This window comes from Haemaphysalis longicornis, unplaced genomic scaffold (assembly GCF_048455015.1).
Source record: "Haemaphysalis longicornis isolate Haplotype H1 unplaced genomic scaffold, Haemaphysalis longicornis Haplotype H1 scaffold_7, whole genome shotgun sequence".
NCBI lineage: Eukaryota > Metazoa > Arthropoda > Arachnida > Ixodida > Ixodidae > Haemaphysalis > Haemaphysalis longicornis.
Genome location: NW_027526422.1, coordinates 99,423,137 through 99,445,141, shown reverse-complemented (window position 1 = coordinate 99,445,141; position 22,005 = coordinate 99,423,137). Strand labels below are relative to the sequence as shown.

The following is a 22,005-nucleotide window of genomic DNA, read 5'->3' as shown; positions in this document are numbered from 1 at the left end:
TTGGCTCTCCTTTCTTTCTTTAAAAGGTGGTCGGTAAACTCCTGTTAAAAAATTTAGGGGAAAAGAATGTGCTCGAGTAGCGCAGGACTGCAATGGTCGGAAGTCAATGGGAAATGCTACCATCGTGCTGTGGACTTAAATAGGTTAATGATGATGATGCAAACTGTGAGATGATGAAAAAAAGAACTAAATAAGAAGCTCTCAAATATCGTGAAGATGAAGTTCAAAATTACAAACCGCAAAGTCGGTGACATCGTTCGTTACCCCTTGGCATTATTATGTGGCGTTTGTCCTTCCGATGAAGCGTCGAGCTCGGTGTTTGTGGCAAACTGTTCAAGTGAGAACCCTGATGCCTTCACCTCCTGGCCACTGATCGATGGAAAGTTTAAGTTCCTTGTACTACTTGTGCTGGGCAAAAACGAGCTGGTCTTGAAGAGTGAAGAGACCTGCCAAAGCTTCACACTAGTCTTCGAGCCGCTCTCCTCTTTCCCATCCAACTACATCAGGCTCGTCTATGTCTTATGTCGCGATGCACCTGACGAAGGTCACTTCCAGGGGCCTCAAGATGAAGACTGTTCCGTCGAAAGCGCCCGCGACCGCATTGCCCTTGGAATGCAGTTGCTCCAAATGACAATGTCCGAAAGTCTCGCCGCCTCTGGAATGTCCGGGAAGTCGTTCCGTTTGGAGCAGAGCAAGGACTTTGGCAAGCCACTTGTGCATGTCTTCAGAAGTAAGCTTTGCTACGATGAGGCCATTGGGATGACAGCAGAAGACGTCTGGAGCTACGTCGCAACAGAGCTGATGAACTCGGAGCTCAGAGACGGTGACCGGTGCAAGTTTGTGGCCTTCCTGTCCTGGACTCGTTACCAGGCCGGTGTGGAACCAAAGACTCATGGTGACGTGTTGAGTCGAACGTCGGGCCATGTTATGATAGGTGCGGGTGGACTGGCACTATGCGGGACAGGTTGCCTGTACACCTGGGCACGTAGCATTGAAGAGCTTTCGCAAAGACTGTACGACTCGCGGCTGGTGGATCGTCTTCGCTTCATGGACGACAGCAACTACAGGTGAGAGGGGGGATTGCCTTTTGCGCTGGACTTAGCTTGTGGAAAACATCTTTGCTTTTTTGGGGTGGGGCTTGTTCTCGTTATGATGCTACCGTAAGCAAGAGCTGAGTGTTGAAAGGCGGCAAGGTGTCTGAGGAAAGTATGCCTCTGTAAAAAAACGTTCTTGCAAGAGACTGTGGAAGACGTTGGCAGCTGTGGAGAGAACCTTGATATCTCGCTTGCTGTCGTAATAATTAGTATTTGTAATGGGGATGGTGTTGCTGTTAAATTTTCACATCCGTCATTGCCTTTTGTGATCGTGCTCACAATAACCTCTGCTGTGGTGTTACCAAGGGGCACGGGATGCTCCCATGCTTTTTATCCTGCATCCCCTCTTCTGTCAGGTCTCTGCAGAAAAGGGAAATAAGCTATCGATTCCTTGCTCATCCACCCATACGCACCAAAGTTATTAAAGGAAGAGGAGGGACGAGAGGGAGGGATGAAATACTGTAGTGATGAGATACGAAGATTTTTGAGGAAAGGGCAGACTCAGCACTCGATGGACGTGGCTGGAGATTTCTGGGAGAGACTTTAGTTCTGCAGTGGACACAACCAGGATGATGATGATGATGATGAAAGGAAGGAGTGCCCATTATGGCTGGCATTGGCGTTTGCTTACTGTACTTGCTGCGGTCATTTGCTGGCCAAGCTGGCTTTTCTGGCGGCTTCATATAAGTTTGCCAAGTTGATTTCTCGTTGCTGAGTTGAGTTTAGAAACTGGCCAAGCTAGCTTGTCTGGAAACACTGTGTAAGGTTTTCAATTTGATTTCTCGCTATTGAGTTGAGTTGGCAACGAAAAAACAAATCCAGACTGTCAAATAACACGTTTCAAACATTTTAGAAGAAAGAGATCCTGCCCTAATGATAGTGGTGTCCCAAATGTGTCAGCCAAATACCACTTCTTTTTCGTTTGGCAGCAAGCTCATATTCTTGCCACAAAGTTTGTAGTGGCTGTGCTATGCTTCGCTCAAATTCCCACCACATTTAGTGTCACCGTTAGTCCATTTTGTCATTTTTAATGTCACCTTTAGAGTCACCTTTAGTCCCACCACCTTTAGTGCCAGCATATAATGTTGTACGTCAGTGCTCTAAGACAGCTTCACCGGACAGCTGTATTTTTGTACTTCTGTACTTTTGTACCATCTGCTCACCTATGCTACCTGTGTAGAAGCGTGCTTTGCAGTGTTGTCGTGCATTTGATAAGTCTGCTGCTTGGGGTTACCGGGTGGCCACTCCTGTTAGCTTGAGAGTTACTACTTAGGTGTCCCACGTTGTAAAAAAAGTGTTCCTGTCAGTGTGAATCCTTTTGATCAATTCCATGGAGGGAAAGGATGGCACGCGAGAAAGAAGAAAGAGCGTCGCTAGACAACGCATGTTAGGAGTTACAAGCACGTCTTCCACTACTGTTCTTCGCTCTGCTGAAGAACAGTAGTCAGCCCTCTATTCAGCCTCTCTTCAGCACTGTGGCTACTTCGGAACTGGAAGTGGGTGTATCACTGACCACACTAGGAACAGTGGCTGCTGTATGTGCCAGTGGAGAGTGGTGTAGCTGCACAGGATGCACAGAGGATAACAGTATCGAGAGGGGAGGAGTTAGCGTACAAACAGATGTGTTCTGGCTTATGCGGCCTTATCTTCCAGTGTTTGTGCACTGCATCGCCCCTATCGTCTATATTATCTTGCAATAGCTTTGAATAATTGTAAAGTGAAAGCTTTCTTAGTGGGACCCATGGCGTCCTGTCAAAGCAATGCATTTCCCCATAGGCTGGTTGGTCGACTGAAAAGCTTTGGTAAGATCTCTGGACGTGGTGTGTGCGTGAAACTGGGCTTCCATTGTTCCAAATTGGTTAATTTAAAATCATGAATGAGGAATGGTTCTAGGTAAGACAATACACGCACCTATCCTGAAGAATAAGTACAATAGTATACCTATATTTTCATAAACACGTATCGGAAACATTTAGATCGTTCGTAGATCCGTTTACTTGGTGCGCAAAAAATCGTCTTATGGGTTCATGCTTCATGTGAAATTCGGGTCGTTGAAGGTTTGGCGGTCGATTGGATGCACTTCTAGCAAAGGTTTTGATGCACTTTTGACGTTGGAAAGCTTTTGGGCTTCTCTCAATTTTCGTTAGGAAGGAATGGTAAATTTTTTCCACTGTTTTTGATCAGTCCACCGAGTTTTTCACAGGGTCCCTGCCCCGTCATATTGTGCTGCAGTAAGCCGGTAATTTTGAGCCCCATGACCCTGTAAAACCCTACTGTCTTGGTAATGGCAGCAACATTTCCTGTCGAATAGAGTTGCAGTGAGGTATGATCTGTACTCACTAACAGGGTTCAACTTAAATTGAGGACGACTCAGTGAGCAATAAAACGGAAGATGATAGGTGTAACATTAAGGGACAAAAAGAGAGTGGAGTGGGCAGGGAACAAACGCGTGTTAAGGATATATTAGTAGAAATTAAGAAGAAGAAATGGACGTGGGCGGGGCATGTACCTAATGCGAAGGCAAGATAGCCGTTGGTCATTATTAAGGGTAACAGAGTGGATCCCTAGAGAAGGCAGGCGTGGCAGGGGGCGGCAGAAAGTTCGGTGGGCGCAGATGAGGTCAAGAAGTTTGCGGGAATAAATTGGTCGCAGTTAGCACAGGACCGGGATAATTGGCGGTCCATAGGAGAGGCCTTTTCCCTGCAGTGGGCGTAGATAGGCTACTGATGATGATAATCTGTCCAAGTTTTCGAATAATGCAAAGTTGCATGTTGTCTTTGTGGTTCCTTTAAGGAATTGGAGCCGTGGATTTGCTAGTGTTCTCACGCCCCAAGACGGTGAACTTTGACAGGTATAGCAACAATTGGACCTTCCAATTAACAGAGTGGGTTTCTACATTATTTATTTAATGTCAGTGTATTTGTTGTGGCTTTTCCTAAAAATTCCATCCTTCTTGTCCACTGGTGGCTGGTAAATCTTCCCAGGGGCACACTGTCGGCGTGCTACTCGAGCAGCCTGGGAGGCGTGCTCCACGAAATGGGCCACACCTTTGGCCTGGGTCACACTGCCGAGGGCATCATGGGCCACGGATTCCACGACATCGCCCACGTCTACACTGTCTCTGACCGGGACGTGGAAGACGTGAGTGGGCCTCGAGTTTTTCAGCTCCTGCTGTATCCATGTCTGAGTGGAAACCGTATTTCGGCAAAGGTAGAGCTTTGTTATTACATTGTCTCCCACAGTTGCCACCTTTTGGGTTAAAACACTGTCTGAAATGTTTGTTGGAGTTAAAGGCCAACTGCACAAAAAATTTCAACTTCTTGAAAAAGTTGTTTCCGTATAGTGTGCCTAAAAAGACTGCAAGATACAAAATATGACAGCTCAAATACACGTATTTACGGGGCAAACGATTATCAAAATTGGAGATCTTGAAACGGAAATTGAGAAGAATGCAGCCTTTACGGCCAGGCTGAAGTAATGTTCCAGCTGGTGAGTGAGCGGCTGAACGCGGCCGGCCGGCCGGAGCAAACCTGTGGGCAGCGCTTCGCCCTTTCAGCATCCCTAGGAGAACTGCGCCCAGCGGAGGTGCATTGGTTCTCCTGGCTGGCCTGAGGAAAAAGCACCCCGCCGGCCACAATGGCACTTCTGCTTCGTGGCTGTTTGTGCGATCCGCCAGCAGGTGCAGCGTCGCCTGCAAAGAAGCTATTCTAAACGTTTCTAACAAATTAACAATGCATTTCACGGGGCTACCAGTCATGTCCCAGTTGCTTTGGTGGTACGTGCTGTACGTTCGAAGTAATCTTTGAAGTAGGATAGGTTAAGCGGTTACCATCATAGCGTTTCAACTTACTGATGTTATAAATTTTTACTGCTTAAAGACAAAAGGTAGTGCATCGCCTTTGCACATTACAAAATGTCCAATTTGTTGAGTGGGCTTGTGTTCCTTGCTGCTGTCACATGGTTGCAATGCTGCTACTGTCACCAATCTTACTAAAACCCTAGAGCTTGCACGAGTGTAAATGAGCCCCCGTGCGAGCTCTGTCATGTGTTTGCCCATTCGTCTGTTTTTGTTTTTTTGTATTGCTCCCACTCGTAATTTGTGCATGAGCTAGAGAATGCCTAGGACGGCTGTCGTGCTGCATTAGTAAAGCCTTCATTGTTGAAGCCAGGTCTCCTAAGCGGGTGTTCTTCAAAAAGTCCTTATCGACACTGCCAAGCAATGATTGCATAAAAAAGGTGCCTTGATCGGTTTCCCTTCATGACAGAGTACGAAGGAACTGCACAGCTTTTACTTTAGCAAAGCCTTGTCTGAACCAACTGTAGTTCACCGTGGTAGAAAGTTCACCTTGGTTAAAGGAGTTTGGAAACAAATGTAATGAATATGCACGAGAGTGCTGCTTGGGTACAGCAACCGACTGACCATAGCCTGACCGGGGCAGGCATTCATTGTTGCCACTTTGATTGACTTTTTGCACGAGTGTGGAACGCCAGATGTACTTTGTCGGATCACCCCTTCTTTTTCTCAACAAAACTGATTTTCAACAGCCAGCAAGAAAAAACAACAATGGGGAAAAAATGGGAACAACAAACGGATGTCATCGGGAGTTCCAAGTCCCTTCCAAGGAAGAATTTGTTCAACTGATATTTTAGAACATTGGTTAAGAGAAAGGCTAAATCTGCTTTTATAAAAGCGTGACCCCACTTTCTACATGTTTTGTTTTAGTTGAACTTGTGGCATTGTGAGTTTATTCCTCATATGATGGCAAGTGGAGTAACTAACCAGCATGAAAATTTGCTTGTTGGTGGTTGATCCAATGAGCAGAAATGTTATGTCCGGTTGTTTTGGGGATGTAAGCGTGTTTCGAATTTTACTGCCAGCAAAAACATGATGGGAGTCTTGTCTCTGCAGGTTTGGGGCAACTTTCGCTCCGTGACGGTGGAAGCGGCGGGGAACGGGGATGCAGGGGCGGAAGGAAATTCCGGACCATCAAGAATACGGCTGACAACACTGAGTGAGCTTGATAATATTACTCTCACCACTACTGACTACAGCAGCAAGAATCAGAACTTGTTTCCCTGTACAGCTGGTGCTTGAAATAATGCAGGTCCTCATGGTTCAAATATGAAACGCCATTCGCCCCCACAGTATGCTGTATCTGAAGTGGTGTCAAAATGACTAACTTTGTTGTTTTTAAAACTTTAGCAAGCTCTGTCTCTTATTTGTGTGAAGATTTCGCTTTGTAAGAGCCTCTTTGCTTTGTGTGAGCAAGTCAAGTATAACGTCAAGCATAATTCTATGAAGGCACACGTTTTTCTACTGCAGTCATCTTTCCTTGCTTGCTTGATTGATTGATTGATTGGTAATGGTATCCCCTTTGTAATGGGGTGATGACATGTCATCTTGCTAAATAATCTAGTATTCCTATGTTGTACTACTGGTTTAATTCTAGCACTGCTCTTCGGGCAGTCTCAAAATAAATTTTGTCTGTTACAGGTGGTAGCTGTCCTATACTTGGTGACAAGTTAAAAACGGCACCGGAAGTTGCCGCTGTGCCTTATCACCGTAGCCGGATGTTTCTCCGCACGGCGCAAGTAGGGCGTTACTGGAAATATTTTGAACATGGCGTGAGCCATCACTGTGATTTTTTTTACTTAATATGCTTATAAACGACTCCAGTGACGACAAACAAACTGCGTGAGACAAGGCAGGCAATATCACGCATTCATAGCAAACCCCTTTCAAAACGCGCGCGCACTGACGTCACGGGTCCGGCGCTTCGGCGGAGTGATACACTACATGTGGTGGTGCCGTTTTTGAGTTGTAACCGAGTATAGGCAAAATTCCCCTTTTGGCCCTTCTTCCACCAGCGTCCTAATCTTTTTTTAGTCGCCTCGACAACCTTGCAGTTAACTCCCTCTGTGCTACCCTTAAATCCTAGGACTTGTGGAAGCCGAATACTATTTCCGTCTTGAAGATTTAGATGGATACTCTCGCATTCTAACACTATGTGCCGCATAGTTTCTGTTTCTTTGTTGGTGACCACGCATACCCCATCATTTTGTGTATACTTCCCCACGAAGCTCTTAGTTCGCAAGCAACCTGATATTGATTGATTGATTGTAGGGTTTAATGCGCCGACGCACCGCAGGCGATGAGGCGCGCCGTAGTGGAGGGCTCCGAATTAATTTTGACCACCTGTGGATCTTTAATGTGCGCTGAAATGTCGTACACACGGGCGTTTTTGCTTTTCACCTCCATCAGAAAAGTGGCCGCGGCGGCAGGGAATCGAACCCGCGACCTCGTGCTCAGCAGCGCAACGCCTTAGCCACTGAGCCACCGCGGCGGTTTCGCAAGCAACCTGCTCGGGCCTCAAAAAGCAAAGCACTGCCCTTGGAATTATCATAGAAATTTCCCTTTCTGATGGCCAATTTCTGTGCCCTGTACATCTCTAATGATGTTTTAGCTTCCATTCTTTTTTAGTGTAGACAGTATCTTTAGTCTGGGCAGTGAGTGGTGTACAGAGAACTCAATGTTACTTGTGGTTCCCCTCCCTATCTGGAAGGTGTTTTGTGGTAGTGGCAGTGTTGGAGTTTTGTGCTTGTAGGCCACAGCAGGATGAGTCAGCTGTTGCTTGCCTAGGAACTGAGGGCAGGGATTCTCTGTTCTGCCTCATGATGTTGCATGTAGTATTGGCTGTAGGCATTGGCGAAGTTTTTCGATTTATTTGAGCTTTTCTTGTTTTGTAGGGGTTCACAAGTACAAAGTGATCTTTGCTTTCAAAGTGAATATGAAATGAATGAGGACTTTGTTCAGGTACTAGTTGTAATATAAGTGAATATTTAACAATTTGCACTAAGAAAACTGGAGTTTACAATTTCTCAAGCACGCCTCAATCACTGTAGTCAGTAGACGTGACAATTTGAAGGTGCCGTCATAAGTAATTGAAACAAGGATTTGTGAATATGACAAAATATATGTCTTACTGGCTTTATGACCGCCATTACTGGTTTGCAGGAAGCTTTTTCAATTAGAGAGGATTCCTTCAAATGCACACCAATGCAGCCAGGCAGTTTCGGAAAGAAAAAATTCCTGTAAATTTACAAGACTGTGTTCCATCCAATCACTTTTGACGGCACCTGTACAGGCATAGATGCAGAAAATGTGCTGGGGCAACCATATACAGGTTCGATCTAAAAAATATGCTTTGGGCACTATTTGATCAGGAAACCGGGGCTATGCCAGTATGCAGCTGGGCTTTCTTATCTAGAGAGAGTTTACGAGAGCAGATTGAGGGTGAAGAAGTTATTCAGTTGGGAAATGAGAAGCCCTGTGGGCAGAGTTGGTGATATGCTAAGGTAAGAGGCCCTCCCAAAAGCACCATCCTCCTGCTGTTTACCTGCACGTCACGGTAGTAGTGTGGGAAAGCCCATCGCCACTACTAGCCGGTCCAAGTTTGCGGTGGTGAATCGTTAGCGCCCAAAGCAGAATACATCCCGTGCTCAACTAAATCTGACTGGTCATAAAGAATATGTTTTGCAAGTGTTTTAGAGTAGCATTTCTCGTTCTCGTCTCGTCTCTAACAAGGCATTATTTCACGTATCCAAGTTTATGGAAACAACTTCCCATTTGCGCTTTCGAACTTTGAAGTGATTTGAGAATTTATTCGAAACTTTCGAAGGATGATATTTGATTCGAAGCTGAATCTAACATCACATTCTGTGCTTCAATATTTGAAAGTTTTGAATATTTGCACATTGTGATGTTTTCGTCTTTTGACAAGCTTTTTTGGTTTTACTTTAATCGCGATGGCTCTAAGCAGATTCATGGGGGCAGCATCTCTGATGACGCTGTTTGGAGAGAGGGCGATGACTGATAATGCCAGGGTGCTGTGTGGTTGCGACAGAGATCAGTTGGGCCAGAGAGGCACTGTGCCTGTGATGTAATCATTTTGCTTTGCGAAGCCAACAAAGCTGGTGCTATGCACGACCTCTAAAAAAACCAGGGTGCCACTGTCATTGAGATGTCCGGGTTGCACAGATAGTGCTCCAACAAGTGTGGTGCACATTTGTGGGCCTTTGGCTGTGGGCTTCTGCAAGATTTTGGGTGGGGCGGGTAAAGGGAGGGAAGTGAATTGCGTCATAAGTATTGGAGTGATGCAGAGAAGGAAAGGGAGTAAGAAAAAAATTAATGTGAGAGTCACACATATTTACATTTGTAAACAAAGTGTATGTGCAGTTGGCTTTGAAATTGGTTTTGCAAGCTTAGTTCAAGGTCAAAAACTGGGCTAGTTGGTATACATTCATGATTAACCAGTGCAAACTAAACGGCACAAGAGAAGAGTACACAACACGAGTGCTCTCGTCCCATTTAGTTTGCGCTGGTTAATGATGAATTAGTTTGAGGTTTTTCGACACATAGTTAGTGGTCCGTGGGGGCTGTCAAGTCCTTCTCTCTTGGGCATCCTCTCAAATTCTGCCAGCCATAGTGGCACAGTGGCAACACTGTTGTGCTGATTGAGCACGACGACGTGGGCTCAATCCCACTTGTGGTGTCCATGTATCTCATAAAGGTGTAAAGCAAAGACTGTTGAGATTTTGGCTCGTGTTAAAGGCCCCCAAGGTTGCCTAATTTAATCCCTAGGCCTCCGCAGCAGGTATAGGCCAGGTGTAGCTGCAGTCTGTAAAACCCCCAAAATCTGGAAAACTTTGAGTCCTCAAATTCCGATGCTAGTGATGACTGCTTGCAAGGAACCTTTGTGCATCCTTGCCCTCCGGTGCAAAACACACATGGGGCAATATTTTGCGAAGTAAAGTGCTTTAGCGATAAATTATACAATGAATAAGACATAAAGACATGGTGGCAAGGAACAGAACACAGCAAACATCAGAAAGACAAAACAAAAAAAGAACAATCAAAGGGTATTTATGGATAACAAGAATCCATTTGAGGGCAAAGAACGTATGTCACTAGGTAAGTTATTGCACAGTTCAACAGTTCATAGAAAGAAACCAAATTTAAATGTGCCAGTACAGGCGTAGAATGGCCTGGAACACACAGATCTTTTGAAAGCTTGCACGACGAGTAGGTTATAGAGTGGTAATGCTGGTAAAGATGGTAATGCTGGCGTAGGTGAAAAAGCAGAGTCGTATTGCCTGAAGATAAATCTAATGGCCTTTTTCTGTACCGATTCAATTTGTTTGATTTCACACTGGTTGTAGGGGTTCCATACAGGTGACGCGTATTTGAGCACGGGGCGGATAAGGGTTTCGTACACAGCTAGTTTCATGTCACTAGGAACCGCAGATAATGTACGCCGGAGGTCACCAAGTTTTTTTGGAGCTTTTGCAGTGATGTAATCAAAATGATTGGGCAGGACAGCTTATGAGTGAAAAGAATGCCAAGGTGTTTATATTGGGGAACATTTTCTTGGCGTGCAGGATAAAAATGCCTGAACTTGCTGTTTTGTTTTTATATTTCTGATTTGATTTGAACTTATTTGATTTCTTCGAGAAAACCTAGGGGAGGCTGGGACTAAAGGCAGATGTAGCCTGACAGAGGCCTCAGCCACCTGATTGTCTTTCTATGCCGGGAGATGAGCTTTGATTGTCTCCGGTTCAAGTAGACGTGCCATGTGGGAAACGCACATCAAATGGCCCTCATTTGTGTATGTGATTCTGATTCGCTGTCTCCTTCCCCTCCTTCAGAACCAAAACCTCAGCCTGGCAATGTGGTGCCGCACAGGCCAGGAACCATCCCCCTGACTTCGGGAGCCACGTGGTCACGTTCGTGTGCTATCATCCTTGACAGCCACCCGTAAGAAAAAGTTTCTGATTGGCTGACTTCCTTTATCCTTAGCTCATTTGCTGAGCTGAGCTCCTGCAGGGCAGTAAAAGAAGAAAGAAAAAGGGGCAAGGAGTGACAGGGTGACTATATTTTCTTCAAAACACTCCTGGCTACAATCTCTACAACAAAAGGAAACTGGTTGAACTTGATCTAGGGCAGGCAGTCAAGTGCACGCTGCGGGAGACTAAATGCGATTGCTTGCAAACTCAAGGGAGAGGGGAAGAAGAAGAGATACTCTTTTGTGTGTGTCTGCCACTTTTATACCATCATGCGTGTGGTACCTCTATGGGCGTAACCGGATGTGACATGCTCAAGTGAATGTTCTAAGTGTTGTAACAAGATTTATTTGAACCATCTTCATGCTCCCATGTCCCATGACAGGGCCCGTTGACCTCCTTGCTAGAATGAAGGCGTCTATTTCATTCCATTCTCCTTACCGAACTATTCAAAAAGCGCAGCTGTTGAATGTGGAGTGGGTTTTGTTTTCACGGTTCCCTGGTATATTTTCTGAACTGTATGTGCGGCTTGGTGCTTGCATAGAAAGGAAAGATGTGTACCTCAAAAAATATAACCGTGGTGTTCGTTTTATCCATCGTTGATATTGCCAATCACTTAATTTTTCGTTGCATGGCCGTGCCTATGTAAGTTAAACCGGGTGCCATCTTAACAATTGCTCCTGGCTAGGTTTTTATTTTTTTATTTTTTTTTTTAGTGGTAGCGCAAAATGAGGTTTCGATGCACAACACCATTACTGTCAACATCAAAGGGCTGTAGGACCACTGATATTCCAGCAAACAGATGCCCATATGACCATTCACAAAGTGTATATGCAAACTGGAAAGTTTTAGTTCTGAGTTTCATTTGTTTTTGATTGCAGCGATCAGATGCAGCTTATTCTTTTTTTATTATGTTAGGCTTGTATGGCTGTTGCTAAGGCAGTCTCTGTGATTTATGCAATCCAAGCGAAACTATAGAATGCATACTTCATGTGGCAGCTGCGTCACAGTTTCTGTTTTTTGTTGCTTCGGTGCAGTTCACTGCACTTATAGCAAGGATGTAGAACTAGCCTCAGTATTCGCTCTTATGGTACAATTGTTTACATATGACGAGTGCATTCAAGTGTGTTCAAGTTATAAGTGATCTCCTTATAATTGGGATCAATGTTTCAGTTTTTTTTTGCTTTGGTGGGATGACCCCATCACCATTTCCAACCTGAAAAATGCAGCCAAGATGCAGCCCTAACGGTGTACCCACTACATAGAATACTGGCAGATAGCTACCAGGTCGCGAAAATCATTTGCGCATCTGCCTTGGAACTTTACCTATCATCATCATCTCTTTGCACTCCCCTTTTCGGCAAGAAAGAGTGTTTGTAATGGCAATGGCCAGCTGGAAATGGAGATGCGATAGTGCCACATGAGAGAAACTTCACCGTTTGAGAAGTTGAGAAGTAGTGCTTTTCTACCTCACAGGCCTACAAGGTAATGGAATTTTATGCAGGGCTTGATTGTATGTGAGCTCTAGTAATGGCACTCATGCTGGACTGCTTTTTTCTTATGTTATTTTACTGATTCCATCATGCAGGGTAGACAGAAAGCTGATGTTAAAACAAACAAAAAGAAAAAAGTGGGCGTATACTGTAAGGAACACACCACAAATATAGTACATAATTTAGAGGGGAGGAGGGGGGTTTGAATGGAAAAGCAGTTTACAGGGGCCATGCAGACAAAACGCAAGTTTGCTTTCTTCGGAAGATTGCGTCATTAGAATCGTGCGGACACCACTTTTAACATAAGCTTAATCAGAAGAAAAAGGAATGGCCATGCGACCCACTACCTCATTTCCTGCACTAGAACATATGACGTAATATGCACTTCCATGCGATTGGCTAAGGCTGGCAGTAGCAAACGCATGTTAGGCAGGGCTTATAAGCATGGAGGACGAGCTATTTGCGCTTAAATTAAGGGCAAATTCTTTTTACAGCAGTAAGAAAGGTGGGGTAAACAGCAAAAGTTACAAAAGTACAGGTAAACATAGAAGTACCAATGCGTACTGCTGTTGTTATGCGCGCATTATATTACTTGTTTTAGCTGCACAGCACTGCGGCGCTTTGGGGTTGTCTCAGATGACACCGGCCGATTGGCGTAAGTGACGATGTCTTGCGTCACCCCATTTGTTGAGCATACCCCATGCTTCACGAAACGATTACTACCTACCGTAACAAAAACTAGCGAGGGGCAAATACGATAATAAACAAAGCAAAGGCGGACACAGGTTCTGTGCAGTAGGGTGGCGCTGTTTAAGAGGACTGAGGCAAACAAGCCTTAGCAGTCCGTTGCAGACTAAACAGCACAGTAATGTCCACTTGAAGACCTGTTCTTGGGATGTCATTTCAGTTGGCATGAAAACACAAGATTAGGTGGAAGAATCAAAATTTTAACCTTAGTTGATTAATTTCTGAGTGAATAAAGCATCATTTCCTGCTGGACAAGTACTGGGGGAACTATAAAATGCCAAACTTTTTCAATAAAACAAACTTGTATTTTGTCTGCATGGCTCTCTTAAGCTTCACTATATCTAAGAGCCACATGCTTCGAAATTTCAAATGACGGTTCTCTTATCAAAGGAAAGGCCGAATAATGTATTAATTTGATTGAATAGTAGAACAAGAGAACGAAATAAAAGTGCAATTATGTGTCTGCTACTGTATCCTACTAAACAGTATGGTACAGTAGACATGCAGTTTATGGTGGCAAATACATTTACAGGTGGCTGAATACAGACAGGAGTTCAAACGTTCCTGGCACCATTGAACTTCAGAGCGGGTGAGTAGACTGTTTGGAATGCAGACTTGTTCAATCAACCTGAGGCCCCCTGCACATTTATTGTGCCGCTTCAAAGCGAGACAAGGGGTGTGTCTGGAAAGCTGTGACAAAAAGTTTTGGTGCCAGAAAAGGGAACTAGAACTGGCTTCTGTGTTAAAAAATGTTGCTCTAGAAAGGATGTTAAAGGGGCACTGATACAAAAATTTTGCATCTTGTTTTTTTTGTTGCGATAAGTAGCTAGTGACCTACTTATAACCTGTAGAAACCTCATTTGCTTCAGTGTGCGACGGTTGTTTAATTAGAGGCATTTTCAATGCGGCCAGTCGCAGTTTCGGTTTCAGCGAGTGCCGCGAAATGATGGATTTTGTGGATTTTGTGTGAACAAAGCTGACCACGTGACCGTCAGAGGGATATCACAGAGCAGAGCCGCCGTAGCACTGTCGAATCCGCATCGACAGCAGTTTCTGCGAATGCCCCCACATACTGATCTCGTGAGGCACTTAATTAAAAAGCGACCGTGGATGTGACGCAGGCGCTGCGAGTGCAAATGCTACCGCGGCTAAAGAACGACGCGCGACGCTCGAGACGGGTGGCAAGACGCGCGCTGGGAGCAGCCGGCCGGTCTGCCTACAAATCCGCCTACAGATGTGTTCGGCTTAGTACTGCGGCGGATATTCGAGTGCCGCTCTTGTAAGCGGTGCAGATGACAATTTTTAATGCAACCCGCCATCGCATCATTAACTCCTTTCTCATGTAAGCCACCATGATCGGGACTTGGGGACAATTTCGTGCAGCGGTAACAAGCTATCACTCGAGCTACCTGCGCCGGCCTGGGCCACTCGCGGCCGTGGCCGCTGCCTGCACAGCGACCGTGCGGCTAGCTGAGTGGGCTTTTCATGCCTCCGGCGCGTTTTCGCATCCAATGGTAATAAACAGTAATAGAAACAGAGTGCCTGGAATCGCTGTAGAACTTTGGTTGCGGCCAGCTGCCCGATGAGCTGACGAAATCATGGCGCCTCCGCCGCCAACGATCGGGTCGTTCGTTCTCGAGAGCAGAAGCTCCGCCCTCCGGCCCTCCGATGGAGCGGCGAGCCGGCGAAAAACGCCGGCAGTGAGGAAGCGGCAAACACAAACTCGTGACGTGTTTGGACGTTGTTTATTTACCCAATATGTCGATTGCGCGTGGTCCTCTGCTGGCTGCTCGGTTGCGTTTCGCACACTTTAAAATTGAGTTTAAATATGTTCTAGGCTGTGTTCGCCGCTGATATTTTGCAGATGATGTTAATGTGTTCCCACCAATCTATCTCCGAAGTTATCTCACCTTCAAAATTTTGTGTCAGTGCCCCTTTAATGCTAGTTCAACTGCTGTTCAGAATTTGTACTCGACCTTGGCACTTGGAAACTGGAGTTCTTATACCTAAGCCTCTTTTTTTGGGGTGTGTGTGCAAATTGTGATTTTTACTTTTGAGGCGAATATGAAGCGAATTAAAATTTTGTTCCATTAGTTACAAATCGAAAATGTTTTTTTGAATTGCAGTGAAATATTTAGCGATTTAATAGAAAAACTGAAATTTACAATATTTCCAGCATGCTTTAGTATAGCTTGTATAAAAATAAAAGGCTAATTGGAAAGCGTTTCCGAAAATTTTCAGCGGCGTAAAACAAACATAGAAAGCCTATTCTGCTGCTTTTAGCTGTATTGATGGCATTTAATTTTACACGGGGCAACGGCAACATTCATTTCATCTACCTAATATATAACCTCAACCAGAAGTGCTTCAACGTATTAGTATAATCTGGGTATAAGTATATATTCTTATGATGCGACAGAACTGAAACAAAGCAGTTCGTGTTATGCAGTGCAGGTTATGCAGAGAACTAGAAGAAGTAGAAGTGGCTGGAATAGCCACAGGATAACGCGAGTCGCGCACCGAGAGAAAGAAGAGGTTGAGGTGGTTTCGCTTCGACCACCGGCAAAGACCCATTCACCAGTGTCTCCGGCCTCACCCCTTCACTGTAAATAAATCCATTCCATCCGTTTCACCCGTAACAATATTCTTGCAAGCCATATGATTGCGATAATTGAAACGGCAGTTCCATGTCAGCTCTACGAAAGATACCTGGTGTATGAGTCGACGCAAGCCATGAAAAATTAGCCTGATTTTCAAAGTCGGTTTTAGTCATGCCCTCATGGTGTGGTGGTATCATTGCCACTTAGCGACCCTGCGCTCGTGGGACCTCTTGTTTGTACTAATATTGTAGGAATATTACTTTCAAAACATGCTTGCTCCATGCAGGACACTCAAGGACTTTTTCTGCGGGGGGCATTTTATGCCTAATATAAACACATGTAGAGAGTTGGGACCAAAATGGATGCAAGCGCGTGATAATAAACGGGAGTCTGGCATCTCCTAGTGCACAATGTCAGTGCCTTTTATTAACAGCGGAGCTCTTTAGGCTGAGTATTATCCATCCACGCACAAAAAAACCTCAAAGTCAGAGGGAAAGTGGCAGAGAGGAAAAGGAGCCCACGAGCAGGATTTGGGAGTGCGCGCATCAAGAAAGAAATATGGTTAGGGAGGTCCCAGGAATCGAATCAGCGACCTTTACGCCGTGAAACCAACGACTTAAAGGAGCCACAAAGACAAAATACAAGTTGGGTGTATTAGAAAGACTGCTTAGTCCTGATAAGAATGATACCAATATCATCGCAATCTTCGAATAAATAACAGAGATATTAAAGAAAACGTGCGAAGCAGTCGCGCCTCCCTAGCCAATTTCCCGCAACTTTTCTATAACATCACGGAACCTTGTTTGTGCGATTGGTGGCCGCCTAACTGACCTGTCGCGACGACACATGACTGGACGTCTGTAATGGGGCCTCTAGTTCCATTTGACCGCATCACTTGAATGCTAACGTGCAGTTGACGCACTGAAAATTATGTTTTATTGTTGGCCCGTATGACGTCATTCTTGCTCATAACATGTCACTGTGGCGCAAAATTTGAAAGTTTTTTAATACTTCTTTTTTTTTCGTTAAAAAAACATCTTTTGTGGCTCTAATGGAGCTTAGTGAGATACTGAATCCTAGTTCTTTCAAATTAAATAAAGCTGTATTTTCTCTTCATGGCTCCTTTACAACCACTGGGCCATCCCAGAGGCCTGGAGGGGTATGGGGTTAGCAGCGGCGAGGAACAATGTCCTGTGCAGGCAATTGGAAAGAAAAAAAAAAACACTTCCTATGGTTGTAATTGAAGCTGGATCCCTCGTGTTATAAAACCGGTGCCTATCTGATAGAGCTATCATTGCATTCGGGGCGCACAGCATTTCCCTTGGGTTCGTATTGCGGGCATTGGCTTTGGTCTTGGCTATGTGTTCTAGCGCGTGCCAACGCGGTCTACTTTGGGGGAGATGTGAAAGGGTGCGGATGAAATGATCTGGGCCTGCCAGTCATGGAGAACTTTCAGTGGCAAGTTTGGAAATCTATGTGAGGTGTGACAGCCATGTCTCCGACGAAGACAGAGGAGCCGCCAGCTCTACTGCTTCTCCAGCCTTGCACCAGTAGTGCATGCTGCGCCAGTTATTTTTGTTAAGAAATCTTCATCGTGATTCCTAGGAGTATGATACTGGAAAATATTACATCTCTTTGTAAGTCCTATATAGAAAAAAACATCAACAAAGGAACGCATAAAAAAAAATTGGCCGCGTATCTGCTTCTTTCGTCGTAAATGTCGTCCAAAGACGATAGTTTTTATTGACTTTTGCCAAGTAAATGCCTCCCTTCGCTTTCCCACTCACCTCTAATGTTGTTCCTCTTGCGTCGCGCTAGTCCCAAGGTAAAGACGCCAAAGGTTTGCTTAATTAAATCATTTCAAATTTCCCGCGTTCCACTGCTCCAAACCGGGTGTCCCGATGCCAACGCTGCCGTTCGGCGAAGACGCGCGTGAATCGCGGCGCCCTACTTCAACGTTTATAGAACCGCGTTTCCCTACTCCACGTGTGTTGCAAGCAGAACGTGAAACCTATGTAGTGGAACCTTTCGTAACTGTTGCCGGTTGATTCCTTAAAATGCCGCAAGAAGCTATAGTGGCGCGGGCGACAGCAGGAGACGCCAAAGTGAATTTTTTTTTGGGAGTTGATGAAGTACAGTTAAACCTCGTTGTAACGAAATTGAAGGGGCGCCGCGATTTGCTCGTTATAGCCAATATTTCGTTATAGCCGTAGCCGACATTTACTGCAAATATTATGCATTGTAGTTACCTAAAACCATCCTAAAACAAAAAGCGGGCGAAATAGCATCTTGCCGAACGGCGGTAGTCAGTAAAATAAACACATTCCGGAGGTAAAAAGGAAAAGTCACGAACCTACTTTATTGCAGTTCAAAACTCGTATTTCAAACAGACTTGGCTACGAAGAAGTCCGTAATTGGACGTTGATGCACCTTCCTGATGCGAGCGATGGCTCGCTCAGTTGCGGCCGCTATGTTCACGCCATCTTCGCCGCCCTCGTGTGCGCCGAAGTAGCGGCGCAGCACGTCCACCGCATCTAGTGCCTCCGGCGCCGTCCTTAGCGCTTCCTTTCACGCCACGTGCAACAGCGCTGACGATGGACTCTCGGTTGCTCCCGATGGTGGACAGCGTACTCGTCCACACGTCAGTCTCTTGCCACCTTACCACGGAGTGCACCTTACCTTCCATCGCGCCCGATGCGACGGCTTTTATCATAGCCGTCTTCTGTTCAAGCGTGATAGACTTTCGCTTTCGCTTCCCGCCTGTCGCACTCGCGTTGTTGTAATCACGCGGGCAGTACGACGATAAAGCGACGTCGGCGATACGAACAGGGGAGGAGGGGGGACAGGAAGGCGACGCAACCGCGCGCGCCGTGTGCATTGGGGCTCTTCTCGTACTCACCGCGGATAGTCCGCGGGTAGTCCGAGGATTCCCCGAAGCCATAGGGATACATGGGAAAAACGACCGTCGGACTGCTTCTCGGGGAGCCCACGTCCGAGACTGTAAATCGAAGGGCCCCATTGTCTGCATGCCGGGCGCAGCAAGAGGAGGGTGGGAATGGCTTCGCGGGCGCAGCGTCCGCATGGCGCGCCATCCAGCTTCGCGCGCGTGGCGGGAGTTTTGAACTGCTAATACAGTTGCCGCGTCGCGCACTGTCTTAAATCCGCGTTGCGCACTGTTGTAAAATTAGCTCAAAATTTGATTTCTCGACGAAATTTGTTCGTTGTATCCCGTAACGGGCAAATTTTACCTCGTTAAAACGAGGTTTTAAATACATTGGCTTCTATGGGGACTTTCAAGGGGAATTACGATTTGCTCGTTATATCCATTATTTCGTTATAGCCCATCTCGTTATAACGAGGTTTAACTGTATTTAATTTCGCCAAAGTCAAGCATGTATGATTTTTTATGAAGGAACACTGCAAACATCACTTCTGTATTAATTTGTTCTCTTATATTTGCGTAATGTCTTGTTCTTCTTCAACAATGTTCACAGGTATGAACATTACACCAGACTTAGACGGGTAGATTTAGCTATGACTATATAAGACTATTGCGCCGGCATTGTTTTAGTTTGGCTGGGTGGCTGAATCGAGTCACAGACAGACAGATGGACAGACATACAGACAGACCAAAATTTCTGGGTTTAAGTAGCCCAAGAAAGACTATCGTCTTTAAAAAGAGATCCACTTTGCGCATATCTGATTAGAAAACAGGGTCCAAGTCAGTACACAGCTGAGCTTTCTCATCTAGAGAGTTTACTAGGGCAACTTGAGCATGGCGATGTTATCAGGATGTAAAAGAGAAGCACAAGGGCAGTGGATGTGGCCTAGTGCCACGTAGGTAAGGGATGCTTCCCAAAAGCAGCTTCCTCTTGCCGTTTAGCCGCACGTCACCGGTGCAATGCGGGAAAGCCTGTTGCTTGTAGTGGAGAATGCTGGTGCGTGTTTGCGGCGGTCGATCATAACTACTCGTTGCAAAGCATACACTTCACATGTGTTTTAGCGGGCACTTGTAGTTTTCAAGTAGTTTTCAACGAGGCATTATTTCATGTGTTCACACTTACCACAACAACTGCGCTTTTCATTTTCGAAATTCACAATATGTACTTTGAAAATTTATTCAAAATCTTCTAGCAGTGCCGTTTAGTTCAAAGCCGAATTGAATATCGTGTTATTCACTTCAATATTCAAAATTTTCAAATAATCACACACTGCTAATCTATTTTTATAGAGTTGCTTACACTGCTGCTTGTAGAGGCGATGAGCACAAATGTTGCAGAAGGCATTTTAACCATGTTCTCGATGTGCTGTGATGAATGTCAAATGATTAGTTTTATGTAAATATTTTTTGGGCACAGCCTTTGAAGGATTAGGGTTTTAAAGCACATGTTATCGTATTCGTTTTTATGCGTTCAAGCAAACTCCCTAACAAAATGCCACAGCAGTTATGCAGTGTGTACCACGAGGTGGCACCACTAACATATGCTAACGGTTGTAAGCCTGCCTGTTTGGGTCAACAAGTTTGTTTTTAACCTTTGGGGGCCATGCAGACAAAATATGATTGTGTTTTATTCGAAAGTTTTCGTGTTTTGTAGTGCCACCAGCGCTTGTCCTGAAGCAAATGATGCTTTTTTCGCTGAGAAATTAATCCATCTAAGTTAAAATTTTGATTCTCCCGCCAAATCGTGCGTTTTCATGACGTCTGCAATGACATAACAAGAGCAGGTCTTCAAGCTAAACCTACTGTGCTGCGAAGCCGTGTTTACCAGTAGTCAGCCTAGATGGCGCCACCATACTGCGGCGGGCCGTTTTCTGCCTTTGGTTTGTTTTTTAACCGTATGTGTACCTGGTTTGTTTTTGTTCAGGTGAAAAATAGTGGTTTCGTGAAACATGGTGTTCGCCCGACACATATGGTCACATAAGATGCCATAGCTTACGCCAGTTGGCCAGTGTTGTCTGAGACAACCCCAAAGCACCGCAGTGCTGTGCAGCTAAAACAGCATAGTGCGCGCAGTACCAACAGCAGTATCCATCGGTACTTCTATGTTTACGTGTACTTTTGTAACTTTCACTGTTTATCCCACCACTCTTACTGCTATAAAAAGAATGTGCTCTAAATGTAAGCGCAAATAGCTGGTTCGGCAAGCTTATATGGCCTGCCTAATTTGCATTTGCTTTTGCCCGCCTCAGTCAATCGCACGGCAGGGCTTATGACATCATAGGTTCTGTTGTGGGCAATGAGCTAGTCGGTCACATGGCCATTCCCTTTTTGCCTAATTATGTAGCATATTTGAGCGAAGTTTGTGTTAAAAGTGGTGTCAGTATGATTCTAACGAGGCAATCTTTCGAACGAACCAAACTTGTGTTTTGTCTGCATGGCCCCTTTAATTAAAGTAGTTGCGCAAAGCCCAAGGGCGTAGCAAAATTTACACTAAGAAAGACAGGGCGTGGTTATTCTCAAAATCTTCATTTTGCTTTTGTCTCATCTCCAGTGGTCGGCTGACATCTCCACACGGCATCCGGCTTCTGGAACTCCGCCGCATCGAGGACGGCATGGTTGTCGCATTCTGGGAGTTCCCCGACGCAGCACCGGAAGTTTGCATCAGGCCGAGCAAGCTGAAGTCTTTGCCGTGCTCCACTTCGTCCCAGTGGCAGGACTGGTGCGAGGGAGAGGATCAGATGGTTCACGTTTTTGCATTGGACACTGCCGGGAACACATTGGGGAAGGACGTGTGCTTGCAGGAACTGGAAAGAGAATAAGATTCGTGGCTTGAGTGAATGAGAAAGCGAAAGGGGGGAGGGATGGAAGGGGGGAAAGAGAGAGAGGAGGAGTTGCGAATAGGAGGTGGACCTAGCCTCGCAGTATGTGCATGCAACTGTTCTGCCTGAGCACCACGTTCCCAAAGCTACTCATCGGATGTTACCGTGAGATTTAAACGTCGCTGCCTTCCAGAAGCAGGAGGACTAGGGGTGAGGTGTCTCCCATGCTTGTTTGGGTATATGATGTCCTCCAAAGAGTAAGCTTGTGCGAATAGCGGATTTCTGGTTCCATGTGAATACAAAGGCAATAGTGAACTGCATCAGATAATTTCGAAGCGAATGTTTGAATAGATAAGGTGCTAAAACAGGTGTTAATAATTTTATTAGTCAGACAAACTTAACTTCTTTCATGTGTAGTTTCTTCGAACTCTTTATTTCTATCCATGAAAATACAAAAAAAAATATCCAGGT

At 45.3% G+C, this 22,005-nt stretch overlaps 1 protein-coding gene across 1 annotated transcript; it reads left to right on the top strand.

Annotated features, from left to right (window-relative positions):
• The first annotated feature begins 134 nt into the window (after positions 1 to 134).
• LOC144146165 (uncharacterized) lies at positions 135 to 21,601 on the top strand. Its single transcript, XM_077678131.1, has 6 exons — positions 135 to 1,067; positions 4,079 to 4,235; positions 6,004 to 6,106; positions 10,800 to 10,908; positions 13,707 to 13,763; positions 21,267 to 21,601. Exons 1-6 carry the CDS (start codon positions 217 to 219, stop codon positions 21,532 to 21,534), a joined length of 1,545 nt encoding a protein of 514 aa, XP_077534257.1. The 5' UTR covers positions 135 to 216; the 3' UTR covers positions 21,535 to 21,601.
• Positions 21,602 to 22,005: the final 404 nt, after the last annotated feature.